At 39.2% G+C, this 12,118-nt stretch overlaps 1 protein-coding gene across 7 annotated transcripts in view; it reads right to left on the reverse strand.

The window, feature by feature from the left end:
- Positions 1-2,067: 2,067 nt before the first annotated feature.
- Positions 2,068-12,118, reverse strand: part of LOC134338194 (zinc finger MYM-type protein 4-like) — a 228,336-nt gene continuing 218,285 nt past the window's right edge. For all 7 annotated transcript variants that reach the window (XM_063033844.1, XM_063033847.1, XM_063033846.1 and 4 more), the window contains 4 exons: positions 11,363-11,477; positions 8,524-8,760; positions 6,251-6,383; positions 2,068-5,569 (listed from right to left, as the gene is read on the reverse strand). In XM_063033844.1, the coding sequence (XP_062889914.1) occupies positions 5,359-5,569; positions 6,251-6,383; positions 8,524-8,760; positions 11,363-11,477 (696 nt within the window). In that variant the 3' untranslated portion in view covers positions 2,068-5,358. The remainder of the gene's footprint in view (positions 5,570-6,250; positions 6,384-8,523; positions 8,761-11,362; positions 11,478-12,118) is intronic.

Genomic DNA, 12,118 nt, shown 5'->3' on the forward strand with positions numbered 1-12,118 from the left:
GGCCAAGACCCTTCGTCAGGACTAACTGAAGGAAGAGTGAGTAAGGGATTTGAAAGTTGGAGGGGGAGGGGGAGATCCAAAATGATAGGAGAAGACAGGAGGGGGAGGGATAGAGCCGAGAGCTGGACGGGTGATAGGCAAAAGGGGATACGAGAGGATCATGGGACAGGAGGTCCGGGAAGAAAGACAGGTGGGGGGGGGAGAACCCAGAGGATGGGCAAGGGGTATATTCAGGGGGACAAGGGAGAAAAAGGAGAGTGAGAGAAAGAATGTGTGTATAAAAATAAACAACAGATGGGGTACGACGGGGAGGTGGGGCATTAGCGGAAGTTAGAGAAGTCGATGGTCATGCCATCAGGTTGGAGGCTACCCAGACGGAATATAAGGTGTTGTTCCTTTAACCTGAGTGTGGCTTCATCTGCAAGCAGGCGTTTTCCACTGAGGCAAGGGGAGAAAAAAACCAGAGGACATGGGTTAAGGGTGAAGGGGGAAAAGTTTAAAGGGAACATTGGGGGGGGGCTTCTTCACACAGAGTGGTGGGAGTGCGGAATAAGCTGCCAGACAAGGTGGTAAATGCGGGTTTTTAACATTTAAGAATAAATCAGACAAATACATGGATGGGAAGTGTATGGAGTGATATGGTCCCTGTGCAGGTCAGTGGGACTAGGCAGAAAATGGTTTGGCACAGCCAACAAGGGCAAGAAGGCCTGCTTCTGTGCTGTAGTTTTTCTATGGTTTCTAATTTCAACAACAGGACACAGAAAATGGTAAAATAGTGGTCAAACCACTGCTTCACAGTTTTAGTGATCCAGATTTAATACTGAGCTCAGTGCTGCTGGCACCACATGAATTCTCTCCACTTGATCTAATTTCCTCCAACATCCCAGAGTTGTGCTGATTGGCATCCTTAAATTGCTGTGGTGAGTTGAGCCCAGTGTGAGGTAGAATCTGGGGAGGAAGTTGATATGAATGTGGGCGAGTAACCTGGGAATTAAAATAGGACTAGCATAGAGATGTGATGGTCAGCATGGAGTTAGTACACCAAAGGTTCTGTTTCAGTATTCCATGACTTTGAAGTTCATCTGTAAAATTCTGTCATAAATGCTTGCCACAGTTTCCTTTACGAACCTTGACCCGCTAAGTCTGCCAGTCCGATCTCATTTGCTCAATCTTTCTGCTGTCTCATCCACCCGCATTGAACCATCATCACCAGGCCATCCCTGGCTCCTGTCAGTGCTGTGCAGGAATTGGGAGGTGAGGTGAAATTAACAAACTCGTTAATACTTCTAGGAAATTGATTTAGCATTTGTGAAGCTTATTTTGGAGGCAAGTTGTGGAGGCACAACTGAAGTAAACCTACAGCATAGATAGAAAAACAATGCTTCAATAATAGATTTAAGTGGCAGTTTTCTTTGAAGCCTTCACCATACTTGAAGCTGGATGGATCTTCTTGATAATACCAATCATATGCATTACATTATCACGAATGAATGTAGTCAAGGCAAACAAGGCAGTAAATTGGCCAACACCAAGCCAAAATGAAAAGCCAAAAACTTAGTACAATGTTGTAGTCAGTGGTAAATTGCTAGATATAATCTCAAGATAATGCAGTGTTCTTCATGGAAATATGTCTCCCCTACTTTTCAAACATGATTCGAGTATCTTCTAGATCCATGGCATTTTCTACTGCTGCTGAGTGGAGTATGTTAACATATGCTCCTCCATTAACCTGTAGAAGACCGATTATCTAATTAAGTCTTTGAATGAACCAGCCATCCACTCATCTACACCAGGGACAATTCACAATGTCCAATTAATGTATATCTTTTCAGATGCGAAGGAGAACTTGAGCAGTCTCAAGGAGAATGTGCAGTCTCTGCCAGATAGCACCTGGTATCAGGTTTGAACCTTGGTCTCTGGTGCTAAGAGGCAATCGCTCCACCAGCTGTACCACTGCGCTGCCCTTGACTACTCACATTTAACTACAACAGAAGATATTCATTAGTTTAACTTTCAATAGAGAAAATTACACCCAAGCAGTAACAAATGCAAATTGCTGTAGTTTTAAAAAAAAGTTTTATTCAGATAACATAAATATTCACTTACTTTTGTTCATTTACCATGTTGAATTAAGGTTTGACTAAAAACTTTAAAAAGGCTCATTAATGACAGCAGCTGAATTCTGTAGTTCTTACTGATAAATATTTTATTGAAGGGGCATAGTTGTTTGGTACAATGCCTTGCACTTTATACCGGGTGTACGGATAGAAGTGTTACAAACAAAGGTATGATCTACAACATGATCATAGTCAGTCAACTTTCAAAAAAATTTTTAAAAAGGATATTACTGTGCAAAAGAAAAAGTCCTGCAGCACCATGATCCTGGCAGAAAGGATACAGATTTCAAATGGGATTTCAGAATATCATTCCTGATTGTTCCACAAATTTTAATCTGCTTGAAAACTTCCCCATCCACCCCCCTCAAAAAAAGTTGACAATAACTTTAAAATGTACTTGTATCACTGTAATATTTCAGTTGAAATATGGAAAAATGTATTATAAAATAACAGTTACTTTAGCCCATTAAAAGGTTTTATATTCTTCAATGATTAGTAAAGAACGGTAGGTTCTATTTTGAACAAATATTAGCATTTTGCAACACATTCAGTTTTATTTAAATGAAGACACAAGAGACTGTAAATGCTGTAATCTGGACCAAGAAAACAAACTGCTGGGGGAACTCAGCGGGTTGAGTAGTATCTGTGGAAGAAGAAATGTCCAATGCTGTAGCTCAAAACCCTGAACCAGGGTCTCAATCTGAAACATTGACTACACTCTTCCCCCCCCGCCCCCCAACAACTGGTTCTCGACCCGCTGAATTCCAGTTTATTTTTTGCTCCAATTTTAGTTAAAACCTGATCATTTTATGATGACATCATTCATTTCCTAGTGATAGCATTCAGGTGTTGCTGATATATTTGCAAAATGTACCAACTCTGGAAACTAAGCTAAGTGCTTTCCAAACCTCCTCCAAACCCCATCGAGTTCTCCTCCTCCATTTTAATCAAACATAAATGTGTTTTGTCCCCTGCCCTCTGATTTACATGATCTGCGGAGATGCAGGAATTTTTGAGGAAAGCACTTGCAGTTGGTTGAGGTGATACAATAGGTTGGAGGCAACCCTTTCTTCTGGGATCTGGCTTTGACCCCACCCCCACTTCAACAGTATGAATGCTTCTTCTTGCGTGCTGGTTATAAGGACCTGACATAACTAAATTCAGGTAGTCACAACCAGAGCAAGACAACACAATATTGCTCAGAATTCGACACAAATTGACACCACATTAATTATGTCACTTCATGATGTAACATGGAATATCTACATTGTGCAACAGGGATACTCATCCAGACATTGGTTAAGGCACATTGTTGGGTTGGTGGAGTTTCAATCTGCATCTTAACCTTTGCTTTACCTGAACTGGGTATAGGTTAACATTGACACAAGTTGCAGAAAGATGGCAAGTTCTTCAGTTTCCCAGCATTAGCTTTCCACTGAAAAATTTAGTCAACAAAACTTTTTAAAAAATGCACTGGTAACAGGTAAATACAGAGGGAAAGCTATGCAGTGTGCGAGAGATTTCTCCATTACTGCTTAGGGATGAAAAGTCATGGGGAAGCACTATTTTCAGGTAAGTACTGCTGGCATGTGCTAAGGGTGCCAATGTGTAAAATCTTTCTATTAGCAGTCAATTCACTCAGGAATTAAACTATGTTTCAATGACCATTCCTAACCTGTTGAACACTGGCAAATTTAAACTCGTCAGAAATTTTTTAAATGACAATTAAAATCATATTTGCCAAAACTCTCTCAAGGAGTGAAAGGAGACATCTAATTGACGAATGGCTTCCAATTCAATGAATTTCTATGTTCCCATCATTGTTTTCAGAAGGGCCAAGAAATCACCAGCTGGGGCTTCTTACTGCAGCATTAACCCTCCAACTGAAGGTCCTGTGAATATGGATCAGTTATGAGACCGTGTCTGAATTTACCTAGCAGAGGACAGCTATAAGTACTGTGAAAGAAAATTACAGAAATGCAATCAGTGTCCCTCTCCGTTGCGGTTGTCAATCTTCTAACTATAGCTTCCAGTCCAGCAGCAAGCACATTACCTGCTGAATGCTTGAGCTGGCGAGTGGTATGTAAAACATACATGTTTAAATATACAGAATGAAGCAGAAAGAAAGTGCATTATAACCCAGTCCTTCCCTTAAGAACAACAAAAAAAGAATTCAATGTGTCTAAAGTTCAGCAATTTCCATGTACAAAAGGTCTTTGTTGAAACCAAACTCAAAACAGTATCTAGTGTATTAACTATTTTCAAGTTTCCCATTGTTTATGTTACTGGGGAACAGTGTGTTTCTCGGTTAATGAAGAGGTAAAAGGTACTGTCACACAAACGCCTGTTTACTACAATGCAAACTGTATTATATAACAGGGAGTACATTGGGCTTTTCTACAAACGTAATGACTCTGCAGTATGTAAAGACTGATCAGGCTTCACATAAGCACTTATTTTATACACAGTAAAGATATAAATGTAATTAAAATGTATGTACAAAAACATCAGCAAGAACCTAAACTTATAACAATATCTTTTTAGCTGCCCCATTACCTTCAAAATATACAAAGTTATACTCATGTGCACATCTACATCTAAACTTACAGCACACACATCTTTTTCTAAATAAAATGTGAGCACAGGACATTTTAACAAGGGGTTAGTAGATGCAATTCAATGTTATTTTTCCCCCCAAAGAAAAGTAGTTCTGTGGTTAACAACAGTCTAGAAACTAAAGTGTTTTCAAACAGAGGTGTTAACATTTAAATGGTCGAAATGCTGTCTCACTAAAAGATTCATTCAAAATATGTCCTTCAAACTTTATTATTGTCATTTAAATACTTCTTGGCATACTTTCTGCTCCCTTCCCCACACCCTATCTTCAACTCTTTTTCTGCTCTTCTTAAAAATGAAGGTCACACATTGTTTTTAAAATTAAAAAAACACATATGTTTACACAATGAAAATCCAGTTTAAATGCTTGGGGTAAAAACAGATCCACATCACTTGTCCATTTCAAGAAAAATCTTTTAAACTGTAATTATTTTAAAGCACCAAGATTTCCTGTCAATGTAATTATCAACATAAGATTTTTTTGACCAGTGTGTTCATCAACCCGCCCTTCCCTGTCCCTTAAATCAACCCAGAAAAGGAGTTCACTCTACTCCTAGCAGTCTGTTACTCTTCATAGGTACATGCATTCAAAAATTCAGTGCTTAAAAACAGATAGAAATCTAGTTTATTCAGATGCATCTTCCACTTCTGCATCTTCATGAGTGACCTTTGAAAGCTCTTCGTGTACCTCCCGCACCATCAGAATACGAGTTAACATGGCATCTAGGATGGCAGGGTCAGTAGGTAAGGTTGAGTACCACATTGGACTGTCAGGCACACATGAGCGCTCAGGCTGAAGGTAGAAAATGTCACTTCTTAGTTTCACACTCTCAGAACTAGGGAAAAGTTTAAAAAAAGCAACTGGTTAGAAGTCATCAACAGATATATTAATATTTTTTATTAATAGTGAAGGATACTATCATGCTATCATGTTTGCTGTTGTGTGCTGGGGCAGCAGGCTGAGGATAGCAGACACCAACAGCATCAACAAACTCATTCATAAGGCCAGTGATGTTGTGGGGATGGAACTGGACTCTCTCACGGTGGTGTCTGAAAAGAGGATGCTGTCTAAGTTGCATGCCATCTTGGACAATGTCTCCCATCCACTACATAATGTACTGGATGGGCACAGGAGTACATTCAGCCAGAGACTCATTCCACCCAGATGCAGCACAGAGCGTCATAGGAAGTCATTCCTGCCTGTGGCCATCAAACTTTACAACTCCTCCCTTGGAGGATCAGACATCTTGAGCCAATAGGCTGGTCCTGGACTTATTTCATAATTTACTGGCATAATTTACATATTACTATTTAACTATTTATGGTTCTATTACTATTTATTATTTATGGTGCAACTGTAACGAAAACCAATTTCCCCCGGGATCAATAAAGTATGACTATGACTATATTTCATTTTTATACCAATATGTTGAAGATCAGTATGCAATATTGCTTGTTATATTCTGTTTACTTTAAATTTGTAGATTGATTTTTTTTTCCAGTGAGCTTTTGCTTACCACTTGGACAGGTAAAATTCAAAGAGACGCACTGGACATCTGAGTGGATTATCTGTGTTTTCAGCCATTTCCATTGCACCTTCATCCTCCTCATCAGTACGCTTCCTCTTTCCAAATAGTAAATGTAGCTTATCTACATTAGAAATAAAAATACATAACTGCAACAGTGTCCTCTGACTAACAAACCCTCATTTCACAATTAAGATTCACCTGTTGCCAACTATAGACAATGTGTTTAAGATAAATTTATTTCAGCCTAATAATCAATGACTGTAACTGTTATAAATGGATTTTCAAAACTGTAGAATCATAACCCAAATTGAATTATAATCAACTTTAATAAAAACTGAATTTATTAAGTACATATCACCTTCCTGTCAAAGAACGCTACTCTTAAGCAAATAGAACTATAAGAAGTACCTATGTCAATACAGTGGATTCCAGTTAATCAGGCCATCAGTTAATCATGGCCACCACTTATTTGAGTCATTGCTTAAAGAACAAAAGCCAATTGAGAAAATAGCTGGGATTCCCTTTACTTAGAACACTGTGCCACTTAGTTGGGGCAGGAGACTGTTGCTGAACACTTTTTAACTAGCATCAGACATGTGCACTTGTGTGGCTTTTATACACGACGCCATGCTTAGAGCAATTTTTGAATAGCGTCGGTTGCATGTGTTTCTATTCAAAAAGCAATGGTCTTTGTCACTGTTAGCTGGTGAGGATTACAACTCCGAATTGTTTTGCTCAATGTGGTTCCAAGCATTCAGGCTTGGAGATGCCAGATATAGCCAGGCGTGAAAATAAAACAAATTCACTCCTTCAACAAGTTTAGAACTACAAAGAACGTGAAGGTATTAACCATCATCTTGAATGTTACAATGAAAATGAAGTTTTGGAGGACATAACCTCGAAAGCTTTGTACGAAGGCAGCCTATTATGTGCACTAGGTGTCTGTGCTGATTCTGTTCATTTATTGACAATCAAAAGAACACGGCAGCATACACTGGATGAATTTATCTGTCAAGAACTATCAGGAACTAACTCACAGTCTTATAGCAGTGTAGTAGTATTGGTAGTGTTCTAAGTTGTTCTGTATTTCATTTAAACGCATAATCCATTATTCAGTTAAACAGTAGTTTGTCTCTTTTTAAACCTTTCTAACTATTTCCGTAAATCTTCAACTCATTGAGGCAGTTGCTTAATTGGACCAAAATGGACTGGTCCCAATTAACCAGAATCTACTCTATATCCCTAATGCAAAACACAATCAATCCTATTCCGTTAGCCTTGCTATGTTTCTCTGTGTTGTATTTTCTGTGCAACTCCTGTGTAATTTGTTAATTGAATCCATGGTCAAAGCAAAAACCTCTTCACTTTGACATTAATCATATGGTGTGACCACGCAGGCAACTGCCTATATCAACAATAACTTCCCGTCTGCTTGGCTTGTTTAAATTTCAGTTAACTCTGCAGTACAGGGACAGGATGGTAACACAGTGGCTAGCATAATAACACTTTACACACCAGCAAGAGAGTTCGATTTCCACTGTAAGGAGTTTGCTGGGTTCCTCTAGGTGCTCACATTGTAAAGAGTTAGTAAGCTGTGGCCACGTTATGTTGGTGCCAGAGTGTGGTGACGCTTGCAGACTGCCCCCAGCATATCTTTGGACTGTGTTGGTCATTGATGTAAACAAGGCATTTCACTGTATGTTCCAATGTACATGTGACAAATAAAGCTAATCTTTTCAATTTAATACTTTAAATTTAATACAAATCTTTAAATAATGCAATTTATTTGTCTTGAAAGTTTAGACATAATAGAGTCACTTCTGTATCTCAGGGAGATTCCCACATCATAACAAAAACAGAATTTGAGGAATTTTCTCACTGTAGTGAATATTTGAATTCATACAGTTACAAGTACATGTAGAAATAGGAATGAGGAATTAGTTATTACAACAAAGTCGGACGCAAGTCACTGTTGTCATAGACTGAAGTAAACAGACTATATTCAGGTTCAAATAAAAGTAATTGCAATTTGACCAAAGATTGTGCTGTTGTCCACATAACAGGAGCACTTTACCAACTACACTGTGTTAGTGATTCCTAATTCTGACCAAGCATGGGATTACAGGGAGGCTCAGCTTTCCTATTTTGGCTGAGCACAAATTGGCTAAACCTGTACTAAGCAAAAACAACCATTCATTCTGGGATTCACTTCCCAATTAAGTTACTTTATATTTGCTAATGAAAAGTGAATTTGTTCGTACCTATATCTTTGTCCTTTTTATACATTGGTGGAAAGAATCGAAGATAGGTCCGCTTCGAAGACTTTGTACACCTCATTACATGAGCAAACGAAAGTTTCATATGTTCACTGACACTTTTCAACTGAAAGTATTTGGTATTGAAAAACAGCAGCGTGTTGAGAAGAACTGTTGGAGAATATGCTCCAAGTTGTTTACATTCCCATAGATGTTCCTCTTCAACCCGGCAAAATAACTGGCCTGCAGACAAAATATTGAGGACATTAAATAAGAAGTAACCTGCTCATAAATAAAATATCCTAAATGTTCCTGCGAACATTTCTATTTCTTAGAATGTGAACATCAGACATGTAAAAACGTCCACCTTGAAGACACAGCTAACTTAAGGTTCAAAAATTGCAAGCTCTTAACATTTGATAAAAACGTAAGCAATTTAGCGAGCCTTTACACTCTGCAGAGTGCACAGGGTAACACATTGTATTTCCTGTCTTAATCAGTTTGAAATGTTATGAAATTACTAAACACTTGTGAGTTTCATTCAGCTGTCTGTAGGCAAGCTCTTTGCAAACTGAGCCATTATTCTTCTGCTCCATTCTGCTTAAAGTAGATAAATCACTTCATTAGCAGGGTTTACTACATCCTGGCTTCTATATTTGACCGAGCAAAGCATCACTACTTTTGTGCAATATGCCAAGTTCAAGTTTAATTGGCATTCAACCATACATGAATACAGCCAAATGAAACAGTTACTCAGAGCCAAGGTGCAAAACACAGTACCAACAGCCATACCCAGCACGAGGCACAAACAGCACATATATGATACAGTCACACCCAAAAACAAATCCAAGTCCCTAAGTCCATGAACATTGAAGGAGTCCACAGTCGAACACAATCCAGCTTGTCTTCTGCCAAACAGACACTGGGGGACCACACAAACTCTAGCGTGAATGCTGCACCACACTGCCTCTTGCACTCTGGTGGAGTGCCCGACTCCGATGCTTCCCCCGGGCAGCTGCAAGTAGGTGACATTGCAGATTAAGGCTTAGTCCTTGCTGCCGAATCCTCGGCAGCTCCCCCGCTGTCTGCTCCTGCTGCTCACCAATAAAGCAAAGAATTGGACTTACAGCATTCCACATCACCAATATCCAAAACAGTCTTGCGGTCACAAGGGACTGAGACGATCAACTGCTGTTAGACTTCGCGAACCAATGCCTCTCTGTCGCAGGCAGCATCACGATCTGCACCAAGTCCAGCTCCTTCAGCTTTCCCACCAATGAGCAACTCGCTGATGTGATAGACCTGAAGTACTTTAAGTTCTTAATGTCCAGTAGGATCTTGCGATCGTAAAAAAAATACGTTTAAAAAAAAAACAGCAACATCTTTGGTTGAGTCTGTAGAAGCAGCTGCATCCAAGCACACCGCCATCTTACCAGAAGTACAACATGTAATTCTCATGTATGTTCATCTGAATTAGTAAACTGACAAACAAAAATTTATTTTTACCCTCAGAAGCATTTTTCCTTTTTGTATGTTTACATTACAGTTTTCCAAGTACAAGTTCACTTGCAACATTACATCATTGCTTTTGATCTTCTGGCCATCTCTAAACAGCCAACCTGCTTGCCCAACACCCAGTAGGAAATGAGCAGAAACTGATAAACAGCCACTGGTTTTGTTGTTCTCATCATAATTTCAGCCTCATTGCACCAACTTTTTGCTAAGTGCCTGAACAAAATCCGGCAGTTCATAAAACTGCTTTACATATTTAACATCAAAATGGATTCTGGACATGTGGTCTGCAAGCAAATTAAGACTTTGTACTTCCACCTCTGCACATTTGCCCAATTCTACCCATTTGCTGGTGAAACTCTTATCCACACCTCTGTTACATCCAGATTTGATTATTCAAACACCCTGCTACCCATATTCTGCTTTCACTAAATTTATCATCTAAAATACTGCTGCCATGTTGAAGCCACCATGGGGCCTGATCACCCATTAATCCAATCTTTATTAATTAATGAATGATGGCTCCTGATTAATCAACGAGTTTCATCACTCCTTGTGTCACTTCCTCCAGCCTGATGTATGTCCTAAGATACTTGTGTTTCCCTAACTCTGCCACCCTGATCATTCCCCAATTCAATAACTATTCTGATTGCAGCTTTTACCTGCCAAGTATGAAATTCTCACCACTCTCACTACATCCCCATCACTCCTAAATCTCTTTGCCTCACTCTACTGCTTCAAGATACTTGTTGAAACCTACTTTGGCCAAACTTTAATCATCGATCTGCTTTGAATTTTTTAAAATATCAGTCAGATTTTCCTTTAGGACACATCTGTGAATCATCTTGGTAAAGGTACTATGAAAGTTCACTGTACCAGCAGAAAACATCTCCTAATCTTAGGAAGAAATGAACAATGGCTTGAATTTCAAATTGGCTGCATACAGCGTACGGAAAATATACCATTCGGTTGTTTAGAATTTTTCAATTTTTTTTTGTCAGCAGAGTAATTTGAAACTTTACCATCAAAGAATGACCTCAAAACAACAAAGGTTCCACAATGCAATTTATTGGTGACAGAGCACAAATACCCAATGGAGAATCTAAACCATGAATACCTATCAAAGAAATCAATATAAAATACCTTAAATAAAAGAATGGAGTATGCACTTTGCCCACTTAGCTACATGAAAGCTGTAACTAGCATTTACTCTAAATCTAATAGGCTCAAGGTTCAAAACCTTTCTTAGGAATAGGAACAAACCTTGCTTCAGCCATCTCACAACGGTGCACTTGTTCTCAAATGGGCAAGGATTCTGCGTACAAACACTTACCACTTGGGAGAAGCGGTGGTTGCCAGCATTTCAGAGCCTTTGTAAGCTCTGATGTGAATTTTGAATAGTAAAGATCTGTGAAGATGTTATCAATCCTGCTGTTTTCAAATATGTACTGAAAGAAATCAGAACATCAGAATTATGACACTTTCCAAAATATGATTGTAATGGATGTTTAGTTACTGTATATTTAGAAATCTGAAATAAAATTTCTGAAAAACTCTCATTATTTGAAACATTTTTAAAACTTGTTGGCTCACTACAGGAACTACACGCACTGGACAGTTTCTTTTAGGACACTGAAGACCCAAAAAACTGCAGAAGCCGGAATCTGCATACTGATAAGACTCAGCAGGCCAAGCAGCATCAGTGGGAAGAAAGAAACTGTCGACCTTTCAGGCTGAGGCCTTGCGTAAGGACTGAGAGTGGAGAGGCAAGATGGCCAGTATAGAGTGGAGAAGGGGAGTAGCAATTAAGGACTCTAGGGCAATTGGTGGACTGAATAAGGATTTAAGATGACAAGCAGGTAAGTGTCAGGCTAGGGAGGTGAATCCGGCGACGTGGGGAGTTGGAAGACTTTGGCAAGTGAATGATAAGAGGAAAAAGGAAAAGCAACAGATGGAGCTTGGTGGGGAAGGGGGTTGGGAGAAAGGGAATGTGAAGGTGAGAATTAGCTGCTGGAAGGAGACGAGCAGAAAAACAGAACTACCAGTGCTGGATTCTGATGTAAAGGATATGAGAACGAAAACTATTAAA

The sequence above is a fragment of the Mobula hypostoma genome, chromosome 26 (genome assembly GCF_963921235.1).
Source record: "Mobula hypostoma chromosome 26, sMobHyp1.1, whole genome shotgun sequence".
Classification (NCBI taxonomy): domain Eukaryota; kingdom Metazoa; phylum Chordata; class Chondrichthyes; order Myliobatiformes; family Myliobatidae; genus Mobula; species Mobula hypostoma.